We start from the raw sequence: 21731 nt of genomic DNA, 5'->3' as shown, positions 1-21731 counted from the left end.
ATTTCTTCCCTTAAAATGGAGGCTATGCATTGCGTAAGAGTATACTTTTATGGGGGGGGTTTTCTCTATAGTTTGCACTTTTACACACATTATATTTTCTGTCCTCAGCAGTTTTGCTATTATAAAGCTCGAAACTCATTCAGATCAGCTCTAATCTGCTGAGCATCCAGTAGAGATGTAGCTCCCCGCTGCCTCTGGAGATGAGCTCCAGATGCGTGACGGCCTGCAACATCCAAACCTGGTTCCCAGGGGGGTGCTGGCCTGTCAGGGTTGGAATGCCCCTGTACACTTAACGCTCACTGAGAGGAAACAGATACCTCTTGCTTTGAGCAGAGAAATCGCTCCCTATCGATTTAAACTCCTCTGAAAAACTGTGAATTGCGCTTATGGTTTGAACATTTGATACTCCGGATTCATAGAAGCGGTCATAACAGTAACTTTTCTGACAGAGGAAGTCCTCCCACCCCCAACACTTCTTAACCATGTCTCACAAAGAAGCCATTTACCCATCTGACTCCAGGCGCCATGACCTTTGTCATTTTATATGTAATTAAAAGTTTTTTTTGTTGATTGTGAATGTATCAAGTTACTGGCACTGGCAGTAGACTGAGAATGTATTAAGACCTATCAGGTTTGTGCGATGTCTCCCATCACCATTAGCTTTGGGGTGAGGTGGATGCTTGCCATTTGAAAGCTGCGAGATATGCAAGGTATTTTCAGCCAAAGCTATTGACGCAAGAGAAATGTCTTATAGCTGCTTTAAATTTTTCAATATAAGTCCTGGCGAAAAGCGGCAGGGATCTGGGATATTGTAAAATTTCTGCTTTGATGCACAGTTGGAACATAAATTTGAGTTGTTCGTAAAATAACTACTTAAACATTCAGGAGAAATTATGTCTGTCACTGTAGACTTCACAGAATAGAAACAAAATATCCAAACCAAATTATCCTTAAGTGGGGGCCATGAAGCTCCTTTCTTGTTAGTAGTTGAAAAATGTAGTCTCTGCGGTCTAGTTTCTGATGGCCCTGAAACCGCAGAGTAACGGGTTAACTTATGGAGCACCGTATTTGATGGCACAGATGTGATTCACTAAAATATTTGCTCTGCCTGTGAAAGGTTCTTTGAACCAATGAGTGTGAACTCCTGGCCACACCACCCTATAAACGTTGCATTTGTGTGAGGCAACGAAAGGGGCCATCTAGTGTAATGGGGGATGGGGCCTCTGACTGTGGAATGTGGTGTCTTGGTGAAAGGGCTGGAGCTGAACAAACGCGCTCAGTTTATTTGGCAAACCAGACTTACAGGATACCAGCAGACATGTTTACTCTGCAGCTAATATCAAGATCCACTTCATCTTTTTTTTCTTTATTTGTATTTCTGAGTGATTGAATTCACAACCTCTTTCTGTTTGTGGTTTAAAAACTGAATAAGGCAAATGAATTGTTGAAAAATGCACACGTTTGTTATTTTTCTCTTTTGTATGTTCGTCTACCTGCCCATTTGCCTGTAGGTGTCTCCTGTCTGCCCCCTCCCTCTTTCCTCTGTCTTTCTTTTGCAGCTTTGTAATTGGAGTGATTAATGGAGGGAGGGGTGGTCTTGCCTGGAGGCCTGTTTTTCAGTGGCCTATTTAGAGGTGCAGCACCGCTGAGGCCAAGACAGGTAGCAACATGCTCCGCTCTTGGACGTTTAGCCCCTTGTCCCCGCCACTATGTCTGTTCCCTCTAAAGCCAGAAATCTCTCATAGCTACAAACATGACTGGACATTCAAGGGCAGGAATGCCTCTAGGTTGTGTTCCTCCCTGATCTCATCAGTCTGATCTTATAGGATCTGTAGAAATGCTGTTAATATTTTCTTATGAGAGCGTACAATCATGAGTGGACGTGGCTGTCAGCAGAAACTTACCGGTAACCATATGTTCCTGGCTTACAGTGAGATTTACTTCCTCCTTGTCGCGCATGGGATCACGATTAGCTGGAGCCTTTGTGGATGGTAGCGTATGACCAGCTCACTGTGAAATCCTTTGCAGTTGTTTTCAGGTAAAAGATGTGATCCCCTCAGCCCTCCTCCCTTCTACACTTCCCAGTCGGAAGAGCCTCAATAAGTGATTTCTGCAGAGAGATCAAACCCTAGTTATTTCATGTGGTTGAACTATTTCTGACCCCAATTGTGCAATTATGCTGGGAGAGAAAGCAGATTTGCTTCAGGCCTGTCACTTATTTTTATACTTCAAATAATACATCATTTTTATTATAAACTTTACTATCGATTTAACTTTGACATTTATTTTTGAATAAAGATTGTCTTCTGAATTTGAGCTAGTCCCCCTCATACAGCAAAAGGACAACTGCCTCTTATCCTCCAGCCCCCCACTCCCAATTGTATTATTGCTATTTTTTTCTGGAGACTTTTTATTGTTGATGTATACTTGACTTTTTGTGCATACGCGTTTCACTGGCAAGGCAACATAGTACATTTAGCCTTCTGTAAACATGATAATAAAAAAACTCCCAGGTTCTTGATAGACAACTACATGTCAGTGTAGCATCTTCAGATTCAGCCCATGAAATTCTTAATTTTAACTGATCATGCTTTTTTAAATTTTTTTTTTGTTTTAATTTTTAATTTTAGTTGTCCTAGAGACTCTGTCTCCTTACTCACCATAGCTACAGGTAATAAAAATCTATCCATTTTGTCTCTGACGTTTGGTGAAGTTGGCTAAAGGTTCATGATTACTTTTCAGTTCTTTGTTTTGCTTTGTTTTCTTTATTTTCCTTTTATCCTCCAAAGAGCTGCCTCACACTTTGAAAATCCATATCTTGACTAGTACCTTGAGTCTGCCATCTTGTTGACAATTAACCTGCACTGATCTTTTTGTTTATTAGATAAGATAGATAAATCTTTATTGTCATTGTCACAAGAACAACAAAATTTAAAAAGTGCCATCAGTCAGTGCATATGCTTAAAAACAAAAAAATAACTGTCTCACATGCTGAAAGTATGTTTTTTGTGTGTATTTGAGTTACACTTATTGTTAGGGCTGCACAATCTTAGAAAATCTAGCGATGACAACTTTATTAGGAAATATTGCAGTGACAATATCTGTTACCATGTATGCCTGTTTTCTTCTTTCCTTTCTTTCTGTGCTCCCATAACTCTTGTGACTATTTACAAGTTTTTGTGTCCAGTGTGAGCATTTGCTGGTGTAAGACTTCATCCAACTGACCAAATATTACATTTGGATGAAATATTCAAGTTCATAACACGTGGGATTTACTAGCCAACAATTATTTTGCTCTAAATAGTCCTTTGCGATATAAATGCTGCAGACATTGCTATTGCAATATATTGTGCAAATATATTGAAGAAAATAACTGAAGGTGATGAAATTAATGGTATTTTGCTTTCCTTTTTGTGTTTTAATTCACAGAAGTAGGAGAACTTGGCTTAAACCACAGATCTATCTAAAAGTAGTATAAACTTATTTTTCCATTTATTTTGGATCTTGTGATGACTTTCCATATTTGTACCAGGAATAAACTTTTAATTGTAATCTACCCTCTAAATGTTACTTTTCATTCACAGCATTGCTATTGGCTGTGGTCCAGATTTCCGCTGAAGGCCAAGATTGTGATTAAATTACTGCTGCCATGTCTGTTTGAAAGGTTTTCCTTGCTGAGCTGTTTTGACAGGCAGCAATTTGGCTAAAAAAGATTAGTCTAGGAATGAGATGTTAAGAGTACCTGTGGGATGAGAGGGGCTATCCTGTTATTGTTAGGTCCTGTTTCTGGGGTACAGGAATGTTGGTGAATTTCACTAAAGTTGCCCTCTCACCTCAGTCCGTTCTGGCACAGCTCACACTGGGAACACTGCAGGATTTGGTTAACTTTGATTTACTGCCCAGGGTTGCTATAGCGATCTAGCTTGCATGAGCATGAATTGTGTGTTCTTTGAGTATAGGTGTGGCTGTTTACACAGTTTCTTATAGACGGCTGCAACTTGATGAAGGTTTCCTTTGGAAACCCTAACCATGTCACTTGAAGTTAGGATGTCTTGTTGGAGGCGCGGTGGTTAGGTCACCCTGGGAGCTATGATCCAGCCCTCATCTCAGTTTCCCTGGTGTAGTGGTAGATGACTGAGGATGATGAGTATTGACGTTTGCAGTGAGATTACGTCCGGAGGGGGGCTGGGGACTTCCCTGTGTTTGCACATCCAGGGCTATTGATTTGAGCTGCGTGTTCAATAGCTATGGCCCTGGGGATTTTGCATGTACCTCTGTAGGGTGGGGTATAGAGAGCCCTGACAGTACCCTGGGACAGTTAGCTTTGAGGGCTTTTGAGGTATGGCTAAGGGCTAACATGACCTTACATGGCAAAGATGTGTTTTTGACTCTTCATAAGTTTTTTGTTGGGCTCACAGGATTAAAGTGGTGGGCTACTTGGACAGATGTTTTAGATCAGATGTGGTGCTACTTGTTTCCACCAGTTCAGCTGTAGAAAGAAACTTCTCTGCTATTTATACACTGGGTCATCTTTATTTCAACAAAGTATTTACATTATTTTTTAATTACATTTTTGGTATTTCAAAAGTGGACAGTGAGTGTCTTCTTATTTCAGTCTTTAAGAGCTAGTTGAGTGAAGAGAAATCACATGATGCTTTTATTAAGGGTAAGCCTCTTCATCTAATAACAGCTGCACTATCAAATTGGAAAAGTGCTGTCAACATCCTGAGCAATCAATGCCATCCACCCCCCGCTCTCCAAGCAGCAGCCATTAACCCCTCTTGTTCCAGCATGCCTGGCCTCAATAAAATGGTGGCTCTTCTCTGGACATCTTTCTATGGTGTCAAAGTACAATTTCCTGCAAGAAATGCATTAGCATTCATGTGGGAGAGTATTGTGTGGATTGTCTGGTGGAGTGCAATGAAGAATGTCATCCTGCTATAGGTTGTTTTCCATAAAAATCACAATAATGATACATAAATACACAATTCAGTCTGCATTTTACATACATTCTTTAAGGAAGTTCAACACTGCCAAGTTTTCACTGTCTTGCCTTCTTTTGCAGTCAGACATGCTGTTGAATCATTTGATGCAACCCTCAGGCTGAGTTTGGCATTCATTTGTCTTTGAGGTATTAACTCATGGTGGCAATTTTGGCAAAATTAGTTTTTTAGTTATTGTTTTCTTTCTTTTTCCACCATCACCACTTAATCACAAGTTGGAGCCAATCAAGGAACATTTGTTAATCTTTTTACTTCACATTTTGATTTGCTGTTCAATGTTCATCTTTAAGTACATAAATGATCCAAAGTGTATTTAAAAACATTTGCATGTTAGCAGAATATTCATTTTGGTGTTTTCCTTTCTGATACTGAATAAGTGGGATATTTCATAAAGGACATTTGTGGAAGTGCATCCTTTTTTTCATCTTCTCCTCTTAGTGATGTCCATCTTTGGCTAACTTTTAGTGCTGTGTTATTCTTATCCCTGATTTGGCACTGAACCAGTTGGTCACGTATGGCCATAATGTAATTAGGCCACCCACTGCCCTGCCAGTAAACCCTTTAACAGCACAAGAGAAACAGACACAGTGGCTGTTTGAGCATATGGTAGCTTGTGCAGATAATTCATATGCATAGATGAAAGGCATGAGCTGCTATGAGATTCTTGATTCAACTATTTGAAACAAGAATACTTTGGTACTGAATCTAACTGCTTACAAAATGTACCCCAGTTATCCCCACCACTGGTAATATGATCTAACATATTGTTGTGGCTGTTACAATAATGTTATATATAGTGTTGTGTTATTTTTATTCAAATACATAGACTTGAAAGACTTGGTTATTTTCAAGGGCTTATTGTACAGAATGTTGTATACCTTTTAGCCTTTATTCTATTTATAGATTAACAGTGGGAATCTGTGGTTTTATTATTGCCTTAATGATAGTGATGAATACCATCTCTTTAGACACAGAACAACATAGACACTCTGGCTGTCTGTATTGTTTGTGGATTCAAATATCTCCAAAGATCAAATTTGATTTTCTACCAAATAAAGGGAAAGTAGCAATACACCTGACCTTGCATTGCTACAAGTGGCAATGTCAGTGTAGCATTTCTTTAACCTGCATAAAACTGTAGCAGTCTTGAGTTTGCCTTGCGTTTTAAGTAAGATCAACCTTAGGAATGTATATAGAATGGACATTTTTTATGATTTTAGAAATAACTTATTTAAAACCTTGGTTTTAGTTACTGGACAAACAGCCCATGCTCAACTAATGCTACAGCTATGTATAGGATTGTTTGACTATGTTCACATTTTTTTTATTATTTATTTTGGACTGTACCGCGATCACACTTGCTTTGCACAATCATACTGAAAACTCATTGCATTTATTCTACACAAAGAACAGAGTGACTGATTGTTGTGATATTCATAAGTCTAAGCAAATGAAAGCACAAAATAGGCATTACTCACTGACATACAACATGGCTGCACCAGCATGTTTCAGAAAGACAGGCGAAATTATTCTAGAAGCAACATTTTGACTATGTTGGGTTTTTTCATATTTTAGTTGAAAACAAATTATATTTACTTAATAGAAGTTCAAATTCAAGTTTCCATGAATGTTGAAAAAAATAGGCACAGTCCAGTAGCTTCCTGCATGAGATTTAAAAGTGAAGATGGAGGCCAGAAGATGCTCATTAGATGCATCTGATTAACCAACCATCAATTTATTCAATCATTGTTCGACAGGAGAAAAGGCATCAGCAGTGCCTTTGGAAAAGCAAATGTTGCTGCCCATTAGTATGGGAACAACAATTTTAAGTCATTCCATCAATTCATAGCCTAGCCATTGCCCTCTGTACGAAGCAAAATGTAGTACAAGGCCAATGAAGTCATAGACTACTACTAAAAGATTATCTACAAATCGAAAACATTTCACACTCCTGTTTATCTTGTGAATTACAAGCAATTTCATCTAGAGGTTAAACTTTGCAGTGTTCAAAAAAATGCAACTAGCATGTTGCATTTTTGTTTTTATTTACAGTACAGACCAAAAGTTTGGACACACTTTCTCATTGAATTCAATGAGAAAGTGTGTCTAAACTTTTGGTCTGTACTATATGTTACTTGAGAAAACTCACCACATTACACTAAGAATCAATTAAACAAATGTACCTTGTTTGTAAACAAATTACATTTAAAGCCTAGTTAAAGCCTGTTCTCTCAAAGAAGAAAACAGCAAGAGAAGTTTACAAGTGTGAAAATAAATGGACCACTTGTTTATGTTTGTCTCATCTGTCTTTTGGACAGATGAGACAAGAGAATGAGATGATTGGCTATAATACATATTTGTGCCACCTGAGTGGGTGATGATGTGGATTTGTTTTGTACCCAGAAGAACTTGGTACTTTGCGGTCATTGAGCTGAGCATGAACTTCTCTGTATGCCAAATTATGTCAGAGTTAAATGTGAAACAATGTATCAGAGATCCAGCACCTGGACAAAACTCTTACCAGAGAGATGATTCCAACAGGAAGCAGAATATCTACCAAAATTACCTAAAAAAAAAAGAAAAAGAAAATACATGTTTGGCCCAACCCATATCTAAAATAAATACTGAGCTCATTCATTAAAAGAACTGTGCTGACAGCAAACCTCAAACTACTGATGCAACTTTGTTAAAAACATGGGGCTGACATTCTTCCACAGTTAGTCTTATTGAAAACTTCAGGTTATACCTGCTAAAGGCAGTTTAACAAGCTCTTGTTTCGTAGAGTGTACTCCTCCCCCCCCCTTTTTTTAAACCATTGCTGTATGCAGCCTTACTTGTCAGATAAGTCAGTGAAAAATATAAAGTAAATGTAATTTTCTTTAGTAAAGAGCTGTTGACTACTCAGATAGGTGTTTGTTATATATGTGTGTGTACATGTATCCACCAGTATTTTCAACACAAACAATTCTTATTAGTCACACCCATACTGACTCCATATGAAACTCTGCATTTTTGTGTGTGTACATTAAGCTGCGAGGTTGTGTTCTGCTAAGAGCAAAACAAATGTCTTTACAGTTTTAGTTGTGATAGATGTCAGACAAATCCTGCATCAAGCAACACTCCTGTAAAAAGTTTTTGTGTTGCGCTACTTTCAATAAAACAGTTATTAAATGCATTAGGCTTGTCAAGTCATGTACACATCTTCCATAAAATGTGGAAAGGTGTGGGAATTTTTTTTAAAAGTCATTTTTCGGGGCGGAGTGGTGGACGTGATGAGGGGGCTGAGGTGACTGATCATAAGGAGTGGTCCAAACACATCAGTAGCCACTCTTAACTTTACAAGGAGCAACATGGTGTTAACATTCCTCAGCTGACCAAGGTCTCATTTCAAGAGCCAACATGTCTACTCCTGGTTATTGGCTCCTGTTATAATTACTTTGCACATGTGAGTGTTTTCTTCACCAGAGACCGCATAAGTAAATATATAATGAAGCAAACTATTAGTCACATTAAGTGACATTAATGTCCACAAATCACACAATCAGACTTATTATCAATTCAATGTAATCATTTATCAACAAAATAAATTCAATCTGAAACTCAACCTAGGCGTCATCTCAGTTTACTAACTAGTACACAGCACCAAATACCAAAAAATGTCAATATAATGCACTCAGACAGATTGAAAGTCAAGCACATATATTCAAATTGATCCTAGTTATCAAACAATGCAGTTTACTTCAGTTTATTCATCACATTTGAGGAAACCTAACAGAGTGCAAGTCACAGTCTTGGACCATTCACTTTTCCTGGATGAGTAAGAAGCAAAAGTTGGCTTTCACTTATAGGAAACTAGTTTTAACTGAAAATAGAAATAGAAAATTTCTCAATATTTTTAAGCTATATAAAGCTTAAAAATAAGCATGTAAAATCTAAAATTTTCTGTAAGATTTTTGGAAGAAATATCACATCTTTTATTGATTAATAAGATGAATCAAACAATTAATGGGGCAAACAATTAATTGTAAATCACAGCATATTTATTGAATTAGAGGTAAAATAAAATAGGAGATTTTTTTCAGCAGGTTTGGTCGTTTCTCACATGTGAAGAGAAATAATTTTTGCTGATCTAATTATGAGTTTTGTTATAATAAGTAGGAGATTTGTAAAAATCTGGCAGCATTCACATCACTGTCGGCTCTGGACAAGAGTAGGAAGTGCTGATTGTGTCCATCATGTGGTGAAGTTTTAATTGCTCACATCTCTTTGGCTTTGAAACACTTTTTGACAGCACTGCTTCAATCAGCCAGGATTGATCCCTTTCAGAAATGATAACAGTGGTCTCTTTTATTCCCAGCTTTGGGTGTCCTGAGGTTTTTAATTTTGGATTTCGAACAGGGATATTGATGCAAAAATTGCATGCTATAAGACAAATTTCTGACAGAGCTTTACTCCATATAAACAATGTAGTATAAAATGTAAAACAAGCATTTATTTGAAGTACGAACAGGGTGATTCTTATTGACTCAGTTGTGTCCGGCCTCATTGTTAAACAAAAGCTCTTTGTTTGTTCGGTTCTTCGGATCCCTCCACAGCAGGACTTGCACCTCCAGCCAGACTAGGTCATCCAAGACCGATCAGCCACTAAACCTTTGGGTGTTGAGGGTGTTGGATCAGATATCCTGACATTGACGTTAAGGGAGTCTGAATAAAGCCAATTATAGAAGTTATTTCTAATTCTTTTTCAAAAATGTGTCATTTGAGCCACAACATTTCCTGATATAAACAAACAGTTTGGGTTGCTTTGCACATTTAAAGTATTTTATTTAATAAAAGCAGTTTCACATTCAAAACATTGAAACGAGAAACATTTACCATGGAGACTTATGATTAACTGTGGATTGTAATAATTGAAAGAAAATAAAATGGTTAACCTTCATGATCTCATATTTGGGTCCAAGGCTTTAACTGGGTTTCCATTTTAATGATTGGCTGCATTTAAGGCGGCAGTTGAAATTAACTGAAAAGTTGCTTCAATACCAATGTTCAGTGAGCTGAAATTATTGATCTGTGTCTTCTCAGATGTGTTTCAGATATTTTGAAACACTTGTGTAACAGGAGGATAGGATGAAAATGATTTCTAAAAAAGCAATGGTTTTTTTCTGGTTGATGTTTACCTCAATTATTTTTCTACTGATTTACCACTATATTTAACACAGGTTTTACTGCCTCTCTCCTCCCACTTTATAGTCAAGTTTGTTTTAAACTACTTGGTAACTTTTTGTGGTGATATAACTAATGTAATGTAATGTGTCCACATTACATTAGTGGACGCTAACTATATTAGTGTCCACTAATATAATTATAATATTATATTAGTGTCCACTAATTACATTCACACAGGCTTTCTATTAAAAATATCTTTTTTTTTGAAAATGTTCTTAGTTCTGAAATATGTTATGGATTGAGAGGTAAAAAAAAATGTTTCGGTAGCTGAACTTGGCAAATCAAAAGTGGCATCTCTGATTGATTATTGCAAAATCATAATTTGCTTTAAAGTAATCACATAGATTAGTATTTTTTTTTTTTTATCTCGTGGTTAATGTAGTTAACGTAGAATAAATATTTATGCAATGAGTTGCATGTCGACCTAAACTTCTGTTTCCCTAAACATCTCCCTGTTTTTACACCAGGTTCTTCTTTATTGCTATCCTTTTAACAAATTTGTCAGTTTCAAAATTTAACTTTTACAGACAACTTGGAAAGTCTGAGTTTTGGAAAAAACCTGAGTCACTTAACTAAAGGTTTTCAGGCCTTTCTTCAGGCCTAACGTACTGACTGCACAGTAATGCTCAGTTACTTTAGACCTTTGTTCTCGTTTGATGTCACAACACCTTGACCTCGGCTCTCCCATAACAGTGTCCCTCAGGGAAGAATGATTGTGTATGTGTGTGAAAGTGTCCATGTGGTTTGTGTATAAACACATTTGTGTTTCCTTAACATTTCCAAGTCCAGTGACCCGCCGGCTACTGCCTGCACCTTTGGACCTTCATTCGGTTCTGATCCTTAGTTGCATGTTGGAATTATCTGTGTTTGTAAGCTAGAAATAGGTCTTTGGTTTACAAAAATATCCTTTAGTTTTGTAATAAAAATATTAATACTGATTTTTGTTAGTTAGGGTTTGAAAAAACAACGAAGGACACAATTAATGCTTATATAATTCAGAGTAACAGTTTGTCTTCTTATTGAATAAAAGACCACCAACCAATTGGACAATTCATTATTCTATGGCAGAGGAGGAAAACGTTTCTTCGAGAACATTAGTAAACAAGTTGCACGATGAAGACTAGGGAACAGTTTAAAGCAGGGTTAGCTTACAAAATGCACAATGGCACAACTAAAAACTTAGCATTAATCACAGAAGCAGCCAAGGGAACACAGCAAACATGTATGGAAGAAAACTAACACTGCACATCACTCTAAACGCACCATTTCAATGGTAAAACTTGGTGGGTGCAGCACCATGCTGTGGGGATACATTTCCTCAAATGGAGAGTGCTGTGAAACAGCATTTCAGATTAGTTTGGCATGATCTGATCATCTGTTACTTTCAAGGTCAGCATCGTCTACTCACTAACATACTGATTATCAGGATGAAGGCAACCTTTAGTTTTCAGTATAACATACTGGTTTCTTGTTTGGTTAGTAATGTGAGTATGCAGGAGCAGATTTTTTTTGTTTAGGTGGCACATTTATCATGCATTTTTCCAATGCAAAAATCTTTTAGCTTTCAAATGGCACAACTGCAAACCTACCTTAACAAGGTCAGAAACCTGTGACAGGTTCTATATGCATATTTAAAATCTGATGTGTCTTCAGTCATAATCATTCATAAAGGTTAAAGTTTAACAAACGCAATCAAATTACAGTGCATCTGAAGGCCTTACAGCCCTTTGCACACAATGTATGTTTTATGTCCACATGATCAACCAGTTGTAATCTTTGTCACATGTCATAGATTATGCAGTTTAATAGGAAAAGGTGTTTTATATTAGCACTTTTTTAACACTGCAGGCTTAAAAACGTTTTCCTTAGAAACATATGTTGGACATATATATCTTATGTATGTTTATAAAAACACTTTGTGTGTTTGTGTTAGGGGGGCACGACCGGCTTTCTTTCACAACTCTTCGTGCGTTTATCTGGTGACCTTGAAACAGACCATCTGCAGCAGTTGTCCAGGTTGATGGCTGATGAATATTTGTTTAGGGAGCATGAATGTTGACAACAGTTAGACACACGAGAGTGAGAGGGTGAAAATGACTTGCTCTCAGAGGCCTTGACAACCTTTGCCCTCCTGGCTCTCATTTCAGGGCCTGTAATTGCCACTGACCAATAGGCTCCTGGTTGAAACTAGACCCCGTGCTGCAGCTATTAACGTCTCCCTCCAAAAGGATCTTGTTTTGATTCCTGATGCTTTTATAGGTTTTGTCTTTAAGAGACATTCCTGGTCTGCACATACCGTGCACTCCTTTCTGCCTTTATTTTCTTTCTTTCCGTCTTGTGGGGCCATTATGCCCCCCTCCCACCCCCGTCCTGCACTCACAAACATGCACACATTGATGATTAGCCTTTGAGCATTTGTGTCTATGTATGTGGGCGTATGTGCAGGCCTGCAGAGATGCACGCTAAGGCAAGTGACCAGCCCACCCTCCTCTGGCCCCTCCTGACAGCCAGCTACACTCTATGAACTTGGCCACCCGTCACAGCTGCGTTAAGATTGAAGGATGGGGGGCCCGTGTATCCAGCTGGGTCGGAAGACATAGGTGGGGGCAGGGCAGGTCCAGATGCAGATGGTTTAGGTCAAATGGAGATGTTTGAGGATGAAGGGGGAGGGGGATTTAAGAGATCGGGGGTACAATAACTCCAGAAGTTGCTCTTTCAACCCCTGGATAAATGCATTCTTTAGCTCCGAGTTTACATTAGTTTTTCTTTTTTTTTTTCCCCACCAGTTTTTATAGCTGGATGTTTGTTTTTAGCTCATTTATAGTTTTGTCTTCTTTTCCCTTGAGTCCAGCACAAATGTTTTGACCTGCAGTAAAACGAAAAGAATCAAATATTTATACATATTTTTTAAAGAAATAACATCCAGAATTCATTCACAGCAACTAAAATTTGATATATCTCTGTGATACATTGTTTTGGTTCTTCTCTATCTTTGTTCATACAAATTCTCCGTTTTCATTGGCATATTTTTTTCTGACCTTTATGTTTCCTGTTTTATTTGCTGTGTTTCAGAATGGCAGTGCTGGATGGACAGATGAGGCTGACAGTAACAGAGGACGAGGAGAAGCCTCCAGAGACTTTGCTAAGGTGAGCTTGTTAAAGTCACTGTTCACTGAATTTTGTATTAAGACATCCTTGTTTTCAGCAACCACAAAACTTGCATTTAATTCCCTGATATGTTTCTGTGTTCTCCTGCAGCTGTATGAGCTGGACAATGATCCGAAAAGGAAGGAATTTTTGGATGATCTCTTTACCTTCATGCAGAAACGAGGTAAGAACAAAACATTAAGCAGCAGCAACAGACGGAATCAAATATTTTGTGGCAAAACTATCGAAGAAAGTGGAGGTTTGTTTGGATTGGTTGACAAGGATTAAGAATTTGAGAACCCTCGTCATTCTGAAAAAAAGAGAAGTGTCCAACAATTTTTACAATGTTCTTTACAAGTCTGTCAGAACAACAGTAGGTCTGGTTTGTTCATTGAAAGGAGGATGTTTTGTGGTGTTTTCATTAAGAGTCTTTCCCTGACTCATAGTAGGAGGGATTTGCTCTCTTTTCATATTTCCAGTGTGGACTGAATATTTGTCACCTTGTTTTCTGCCTGTTTTGTCTAAGAAGTGTGCAGTGTCACACAGGCAAAACCATGTCTGGCCACCAGTCCTAAGATTATTGGCCATAAGGTCTCAGCAGGTGAGCTCTGCCTCAGCTGATCCTTAGTAGAGTGAAGTAGATCTGGGATTGGCAAAATTAATTTATGGTAAATGCTTGTGAGTTAGACATTCAGGGACCATGAACTGCTTCTGCACAAATTATAGGACCCTTCAAATCCCCACTGCTGATGCAGCAAGACTTTCATCATACAAACCTGCTGCCAAAAAAGGCATTTGGCTCAAGTAATATCTCCCACAGTGAATCTAATTTTGATTACAGCGGTGCTCTGGATGTGTGTGTGGTTTATGAGATAGTTGTATTTAGTGAGTAATACATGTATCTTGCAAAAGTATTCATACTCCTTGAACCTTTTCATCTTTTGTCACATTATAACTATATATTTCAATGTATTTTATCAGAAATTAAACTGCTAGACCTACAAAAAGGAGTGTATCATTTTCAAATGCTACCAGTGATTGTTTTTTTTAAACCCTTTTCACAAAAAAATCTTGAAACATTTGCTTTGCATTTGTGTTTAGCCTCCTTCACTAAAGGACTTTTACTTTTATATCTATATAAAAGTAATAGTCAATAGAGTACTTGTTTAGAAGTTGCTCTCAGATTAGATAGAATCTGAAGATCTGATACTTTACATCTCAGCAGGACAACAACTTTAAAGATACATCCGGAGCTTCAATGGAAAGGTTTAGATCAGGGGTTTTCAACTCCAGGCCTCGAGGGCTGGTATCCTGCAACTTTTAGATGTGTCTTTGCTTCAGCACACCTGAGTCAAATAATGAGGTCATTAGTAGGACTCCAGACAACTTGACTGCATACTGAGGTGGGGATTCAGCCATTTGATTCATCTAAAACTTGCAGGACACTGTCCCTTGAGGCCTGGATTTAAAGCCTCCTGGTTTAGATCAAAGAGTATTGGTGTGTTGCAATCGCCCAGAACTAGAACCAATTGAGAATCTGTTGTAAGACTTAAAATTTATTTGCAGATGCTTCTTATTCAATCTGACTGAACTGAAGTGATGGGGAGAAATGGGCAGAAATTGCAGTCTATATATGCACTAAGCTGGTAAAGATTTTTGAGCTTGTCTAATGTCAAAGCACCATCTACAAAACAATGGCCTCTCCCTGATCTGGTCTTGACACCTGGAGTTCTTGTTTGGACTGTAATGGATTGAGCAGAGCCAGAGAGACTATGTTTTTCAGGTCCTTTGTGGCATCTTTGAACTCAGGACATAATTCTCTCAATTTCTCTCAGCCTGGTTACATACTTCTACAGTCCTAAGTTTAGATTTAAAAACAATAAGAGTTGTGCTGTTTATCTGTTCAGGAGTTTAAGCCAAATTATATTTCTGGTGTGTGTTACAGAAAGCGTTAGAGGAGTCGACTTGCACGGATCACGTTCCTGTGTCATCTTGTACAAGTGTTAGGTAGTGAGGGAGTGCAAGGGTCAACAGTTGGCAACAAATACTACAGCTTCTGGAGATTACCTAGAATTGTATTAATTTGTGGGCAAACTTCTTTTGTGATTTCATACTTTTATGATTTTTAGGTTTTCTTACTCTGAAATGTTTTATTTGACTTTAATCCTAATTTTTTGATTGAACCGTTACTCTTCAAGTTCTGAGATCACATCTTTTACTTTAAAGTCTCACAAAAGAATTTGAATTTGTTTTCATTTTGTTTTTAATTTCATCAACAATTAGATTTACAAATCTAATTTATTAAGTAAAAAGTTTACAAATGCTATTTTATTTTGTGAGGTTCAGCAAAATTGAGTAGACTCTTGAGACGGGAGAAACAAATGGTGAGGTGATTTTTCCCACCTTGGCAAGGGGCCTCTGAGTCTTGAAAGGAAAGCAACAGCGGAAGGAAAAATTACGAGGGATTCCCATTTCCTGCCTCTGCAGTTTAAAAAACATGCCTGTGCACTCGTGGGGGTGTGTGTGTTTAATGGTTGAGGAATTTCAGCAGCTGTCCTAAATTGTGTGAGGGGGGCCATTGATGCTCTCTGGATCACAGATAAAGCAGAAGCTACTCATAAACTACCTCTTCAACCTTTAACTTTTTGCCAACGTTTCATAATAGTTCTCATCTTCTGCTGGCAGCTTACTTTGCATTCACAGCTGAATTTAGTTGTTTGTTGTTTAGTAATTATTGAGCATGATCTCAGCCTTAATCAACCCAAGAACCTCATGTATATATTAATTATTTGTTGCAGGAGCAAACATTAGCTAACGGCCTGACATGTACATGTAATATAAATGAATTAGAGCTGCCCACATTGTAGGAGTCTACATAGCCCTGATGAGTTACGATGGCTGTTCATTAGATCCATTACGGTTCTCCTGTCTCGATTCTACTCTCTGTGGGGAAGGAAAAAGCCTCAATCTGGCTTGTCACCATTAACCGCCTTAAGGATTTCGATTAAGCTGGAGAGGGATTGTCATGCTGGGATAACCAGTTGCTGCATCATCGTGGAAAAGGGGGGCAAGAGGGGAGAAAAAGTGGGGTTGCGAATTAGGGGTGGTGTAAATTAGTCTGCTGGATTACATGATGAAGGGGGAAAAAGACTGATGCTGCCAACTGCCTTTCAGCGCTGTCCACTCGAGATGATTAATGGCCACAGACTGTGATGGACAGAGCCAAAGAGAGAGGCTCCTGTTCATTGAAATCACCAGTCAAGAGCAGAAGGGTGTGGGGAGGGGACTAAATACAACAGTTCCTCCTTTTCCTCTAGCTATAAAAAAAACCCTTTGCATGTCACCGTTTAGAAGGGCAAGTGATTTCTCTTCCTTTTTATTTATTTTAATGTATTTATTGTATAGATTCAGCTTGAGTATTGTAAAGCTCTGACCTGCAGATACCAATTTAATCCATTTTTGATTTCTTCTTAAGAAATCAAAAATAACACACTTGTCTTTCTACTAGTGACCATAATTGAGACAATTATGGTCTTAATTTAAATTTAAATTCACAATCAAAAAAGAAAATTCTCAAAAACACCCAAAAGTTGCCGAAATGTGCCTCTACATCACTGAAAATCAAAACGACTGAAAAACACTTCAGGTTATAAAAAATAGGCATCTGTCCAAATAAAATCAAACCAATTATAATGACAGAAAATGTAATTTACTAATTCACAAGATTTCCTCGACTTTTTTCTACAGGATTCATTCCGAATAAATACCAGCAGTTCTTTAATAAAAACTCCTGGTATTAATATTCGGGATGTTTAAATTGGAAACTGAACCAAAAGGAAAAGCGACTTTGCTTTAATTATTTCAGTTTCCATTTATCTGCTGACATCTCACTCCACGTTTGTTTGCCTGAATGAACAGGCAACATGCTGCTGAAGGAAATTCAGTTTCCTTGTTACAACTTTTTACAACTGTTTTGTGTTTCCTCTGACTTCATTTTTAAACACCTATATTAACACTGAAAATAGCTAGCTGAGTCTTCTTCCTGCAGTTACTTCTCCTGCTCTAAAGAATGTCATTGTCCTGGTAGAGTTTATGTTTGGAGAGTTCACTGATTGGAGAAGGACCAGATTTTTTTGTTTCCAACTAGCTAATAGAAAGTCGGAGCTCTTCGAGCGCAACATTGTCAGTTTCTAGTCATAGAGTGATTTTTTTTAATGAATTTTATTTGGAAAAATGCCTACATATATCATAAAGTTTTACTTTAACTGTTGGGAAGTTAAATTTAGGTCAGTTTCACGCTTTCACAATGGGTTTAAAGTTTACTCTGAGGTCAGGCTAATGTCAACTTTTAATTTTATTTTTCTGTCAAACTCGGAGATAATCGATACATTTTTAAATTTAATTTCTTGTTGCATTTTCTGCAGAGTTTTACACTAAACAGGTTCAAGCACCATCACTTCATATACATGTAAAAAAACACTATTGGGTTAAATGGGTGAAATTACCTTAAAAAATAAAAGACAAAACAAGCACGATTTATATGTTTGAGCATAAGTTCTTGATTGGTCTTAGCACCTAGAAAAAGCTTTAGGTAACATGAGAAAATACCTGGAAAAATGATGAGAGATGACAAAGATGAACAATTAAGGTTGTGAGAAATATTGTAAGATCTCCTGCTTGCTCTGATCAAGGTTGCCAGAATGGCAAATTAGGTTTCTTGAAAATGAGGAGGGCTTCTTTTTGTCTAGAATGAAAATGATGTGTGTTGGTTAACTTATGTTGTGCACAATTTGAAAAATAAAATAAAATTCCTTAAGGACAATTAAACATAAGTCTTCCTTTGCCAATTTTCCAATATTAAAAAAATATATTCCTTAGTCCAAATTTAGCTTTTTTTTTGCAGCTGTGATGGGATTTGTAGTGTGGGAAAAGTGGCTTCCCAGCAGGACATTAGAGGAAGTTCCCCAACTGTAACCCAGAGACCCAGAGCTCTGTCCACACCAATTACACCATGAATGGGCTCGGGGGGATCCATGTATGCATTATATTACTCCCCTGGTCAGCCTCACACTGGTGCTTGTAACAGGCAGGCCTTCTGTACAAACACCACACCACAATGGGAACATTCCCTGGCTCTTTGATATGGCCTCATTTTCCTTTAGTTAACACCCCACAACTTCTGGAAAGTGGCAGCACCTGGTTGGGTTGACAATAAAAGCACAAGGTATTGTGAGTATATTTTAGATGAAGTGTTGGTTTGTCATTTTAAAAAGTTTTCTATTTCAGATAGATTAATTTGATTGGTTAGAGACAGCTATTAGATGGATCCAGTATTCTTCCATAAAGATAATCCTGGTAAGCATGTTGTACTCGGAGAGAAGCAATAAAATGTGATGAAGAACGGACAATTTTTCCTCTCTTCTTGCCTTGTGTCTCCAGCCCCTTCCTCTTCTACCCCCTCCGAATGCTACTTTCCTCTCTGTTTATTGTGCTACAGTTACAACCACTGAAACTTGATAACACCGTGGGGGATAAGGGTGGAGGGCCGCACTGCGGCCTGCTTGGTCAGGTTCGGAGGGGGTGACTGGATTAAAGGGCCTCCTGTCCTACACAGCATGATTAATGATCTCTAAATAAGTGGGGTCTAGCGTTTTTGATAGGGAACCCTTGATGGACAGCAGACAAGGGAGAGACCATTGTGTGTCTTTAATGTGTGAAAAGAGAGAAAACGGAGAATAAGGGATGAAGAGGGCAGACATGGAAACCACAGGAGGAGACAAGGGCAGACAGGGTGCCAGGGTGACTGAGCAGAGGTTAAAGGAGACATCAGCCAGCCTGAGCAGAAAAGAGGCCTTGCGCTTTCATTTCCCTTTCAAGGCACTTTGTCAGGGAGCTGAAGCTGCCTGAGCTCACCAGTCACAGTAAGATAATCAGGGAAACATTAGAAAACCAGAAGCTGGAGCACAGGGGTCCGACTTTCAGGAAAGGGTGGCAACTTTAATGATACACTGACGCCAACCGCAGCTTTTTAATCATTGCTCCGAGGAAAACTCCAAAAAAGAGGCAAAACTTCTCTTTTGAACACATCCTCCCCCAGCATTTGCGATCAAACATGTTGCGGCTTCCATCTTGATATATTTGGGTGCTGACATTATCTTTAACTCTGTTGCACTCCACCCAGTGGCTGGCAAATTACAGCCCCGTCTTTGTGGAGCTTACATCTTCAGGGTTATGCTCTTCCTTCAAAACAAAAGGAAATAGTAGTTTTCCTGATTTTGTTTTTATGCTCGTGTTGGGGGAGGTTAAATGGAAATCTTAAGACTTTATTTTCTGGTTCTTTCCAGCCAAGGCTGCTCTTTATGTCCTTTCTTCTGCTTCCCAGCCCCCAACCCCACTGCTATTGGGACCTCCTTGCTATTTCCTTTTTCGTTTGGGAAGATATTTCAACATACACAGATTGCCTCAGTGCTGTTGATTTTTAATTATGGCTGTAATGTGCAAAGATTTGAGAACTTAAGCTGCAGAGCTGAAAGATTCTTAATCGCCATGCACTGCACAGAGAACCGCAAACAGATACTTGCATGTAGCAACATCATAATGACACCTTATTAGTTAATTGTCCTCTTTTAGTCATTGTGCTGTATATTAGAAGATATTCAAGAAATTGTGTTATTGAAGGCTTTCAAAAGCTTATTTCCCCAGAATCCCCCCTCTGATCAACAAATTCCTAAACTTCTGCTATCTCTGCATGTCTTGCTTCTCCATCTGTGTCCTGTGTGTGCTCTTAAAGCAATGTTTCCTGCCCTCCACACCCCTGTGATGGATGGTATGAAATGCATTACAGCCCCCAGAGGAGCCCTACACCAATACAATAGCCCTGAGCTCACTTCCAGTGCGGACTCTGCAACGACGTTTCATGAGCCGCACAGACACCAAGATGTGAGTGCAAAGGGGCCTAATGGAAAACAAGGGCCCAATTGGATGTGAAGCACAGATGCTACAATCTCTGCCAGTGACATTTATGTTGATGTGCTGTGTTTTTTTTATTATTTTGTTTAACAGTCTGTATAGTGGATATTCTGTATTTCTGAAGTAGCCTTTAGAAATTGAAGTATACAATCTGCCACAATGCATGCTCCCATGTTTTTTTTTCTTAGTTTGTTTTTAGGTTTTATTTTAAAAAATAATATCTTAATATAATGATATACTTCTCTTATACTTGCCCCTGTCCATTAAATGCCCTAAAAGACAAATGCCTAACACAGTGTCATGGATTCCAGAAGCCAAAAGTAATTTGCATTGATGCGAGTTAAAATTTCCTGGATGGCTGTGTAACCCCCCACACGCTTTCCTTTGTTTAAATATATTTGTCTTTCTCCTCGACGTATTGCTGCAGATGTCTCTCTCGTATTGATCACTGCTCCAAATAAAGCTGATGGCTTTATTTGTCAATCTGGGTGGTTATTGACTGAAGCAGTTAGCTGTTTTATAAAGCTTGCTTTAAAGGACCGACATGTCTCTTTCCTGCGTTGCCTTTAAAACTGAAAATCAGTTGGACTTGTAAACTACCACCAGTTTTAGCAAACTGTGTTAGATTCCTATGCATGCATTTTTCTGTTTGACTTCATATTTACATTTATCTTTGTGCAAGATTGTTTTATTCTCTCTGGCTTTAGGTGTTGTTTTTTTTTAATTGGAAATAAATCTGCAGCTACTGCCAGAGTTCCTCCCTTGATAATCCATTGTTATGTTGCTGTCACATAAGCATTCTCGACATTTTCTGTTCCATCATCAAAGACGGCTGTTTACAGGGTCAGGGCTATTTTTCTCTCTAAATTTTCCATTGCATGTAAATATGGAGCAGAGGTCATCTTTTATGTTTCTGAGAAACCAGGTATTTTGAAAATCTAAACTTATCCATATAAACACACCAAAACAGTGAGTGAAACACTGTCATTGCTCTTTGGTTTTGTTTAAATTTGTTTTTTTTGCCTCGCCTGCTGAAAGCTAGGATTGCACAACATCAGGAAAACATGTTATGTGCGATTATATTGGTGAATGTTGCAATAACGATGTGACTTGGGATGAATTGACAAATAACTAAAGTACTAACATCTGTCTACTTTGAGTTCATAGCAAACACTGACTCAAAAACAATAAATCTGTACAGCTACTTGGGTCTGGGGGGATAAAATAAAATTTTGATTTCACATCAATGTTTCTGGAGACTGAAACTTTTTAGGCTGCATTAAACAAATATATTACATTATATAGAGAGCCTGATTGCTAGGTGTTTGAATAATTAGGCAACTAATATTGCATACCAGGAAGTTGTTTGCAATATCCATGTTGCAT

The 21731-nt window shown here is 38.2% G+C and overlaps 1 protein-coding gene across 3 annotated transcripts in view; it reads left to right on the top strand.

Moving 5' to 3' along the window:
- The window catches only part of LOC102226116 (AT-rich interactive domain-containing protein 3B-like), a 57606-nt gene that overhangs the window by 19938 nt on the left and 15937 nt on the right, over positions 1-21731 (top strand). For all 3 annotated transcript variants that reach the window (XM_023331771.1, XM_023331770.1, XM_023331772.1), the window contains exons 3-4: positions 13302-13376; positions 13488-13560. In XM_023331771.1, the coding sequence (XP_023187539.1) occupies positions 13302-13376; positions 13488-13560 (148 nt within the window). The remainder of the gene's footprint in view (positions 1-13301; positions 13377-13487; positions 13561-21731) is intronic.

Source organism: Xiphophorus maculatus, chromosome 4 (assembly GCF_002775205.1).
Source record: "Xiphophorus maculatus strain JP 163 A chromosome 4, X_maculatus-5.0-male, whole genome shotgun sequence".
NCBI classification, from domain to species: Eukaryota; Metazoa; Chordata; class Actinopteri; order Cyprinodontiformes; family Poeciliidae; genus Xiphophorus; species Xiphophorus maculatus.
Note: the sequence above shows the minus strand (reverse complement) of the source record. Positions and strands in the feature narration are given on the sequence as shown.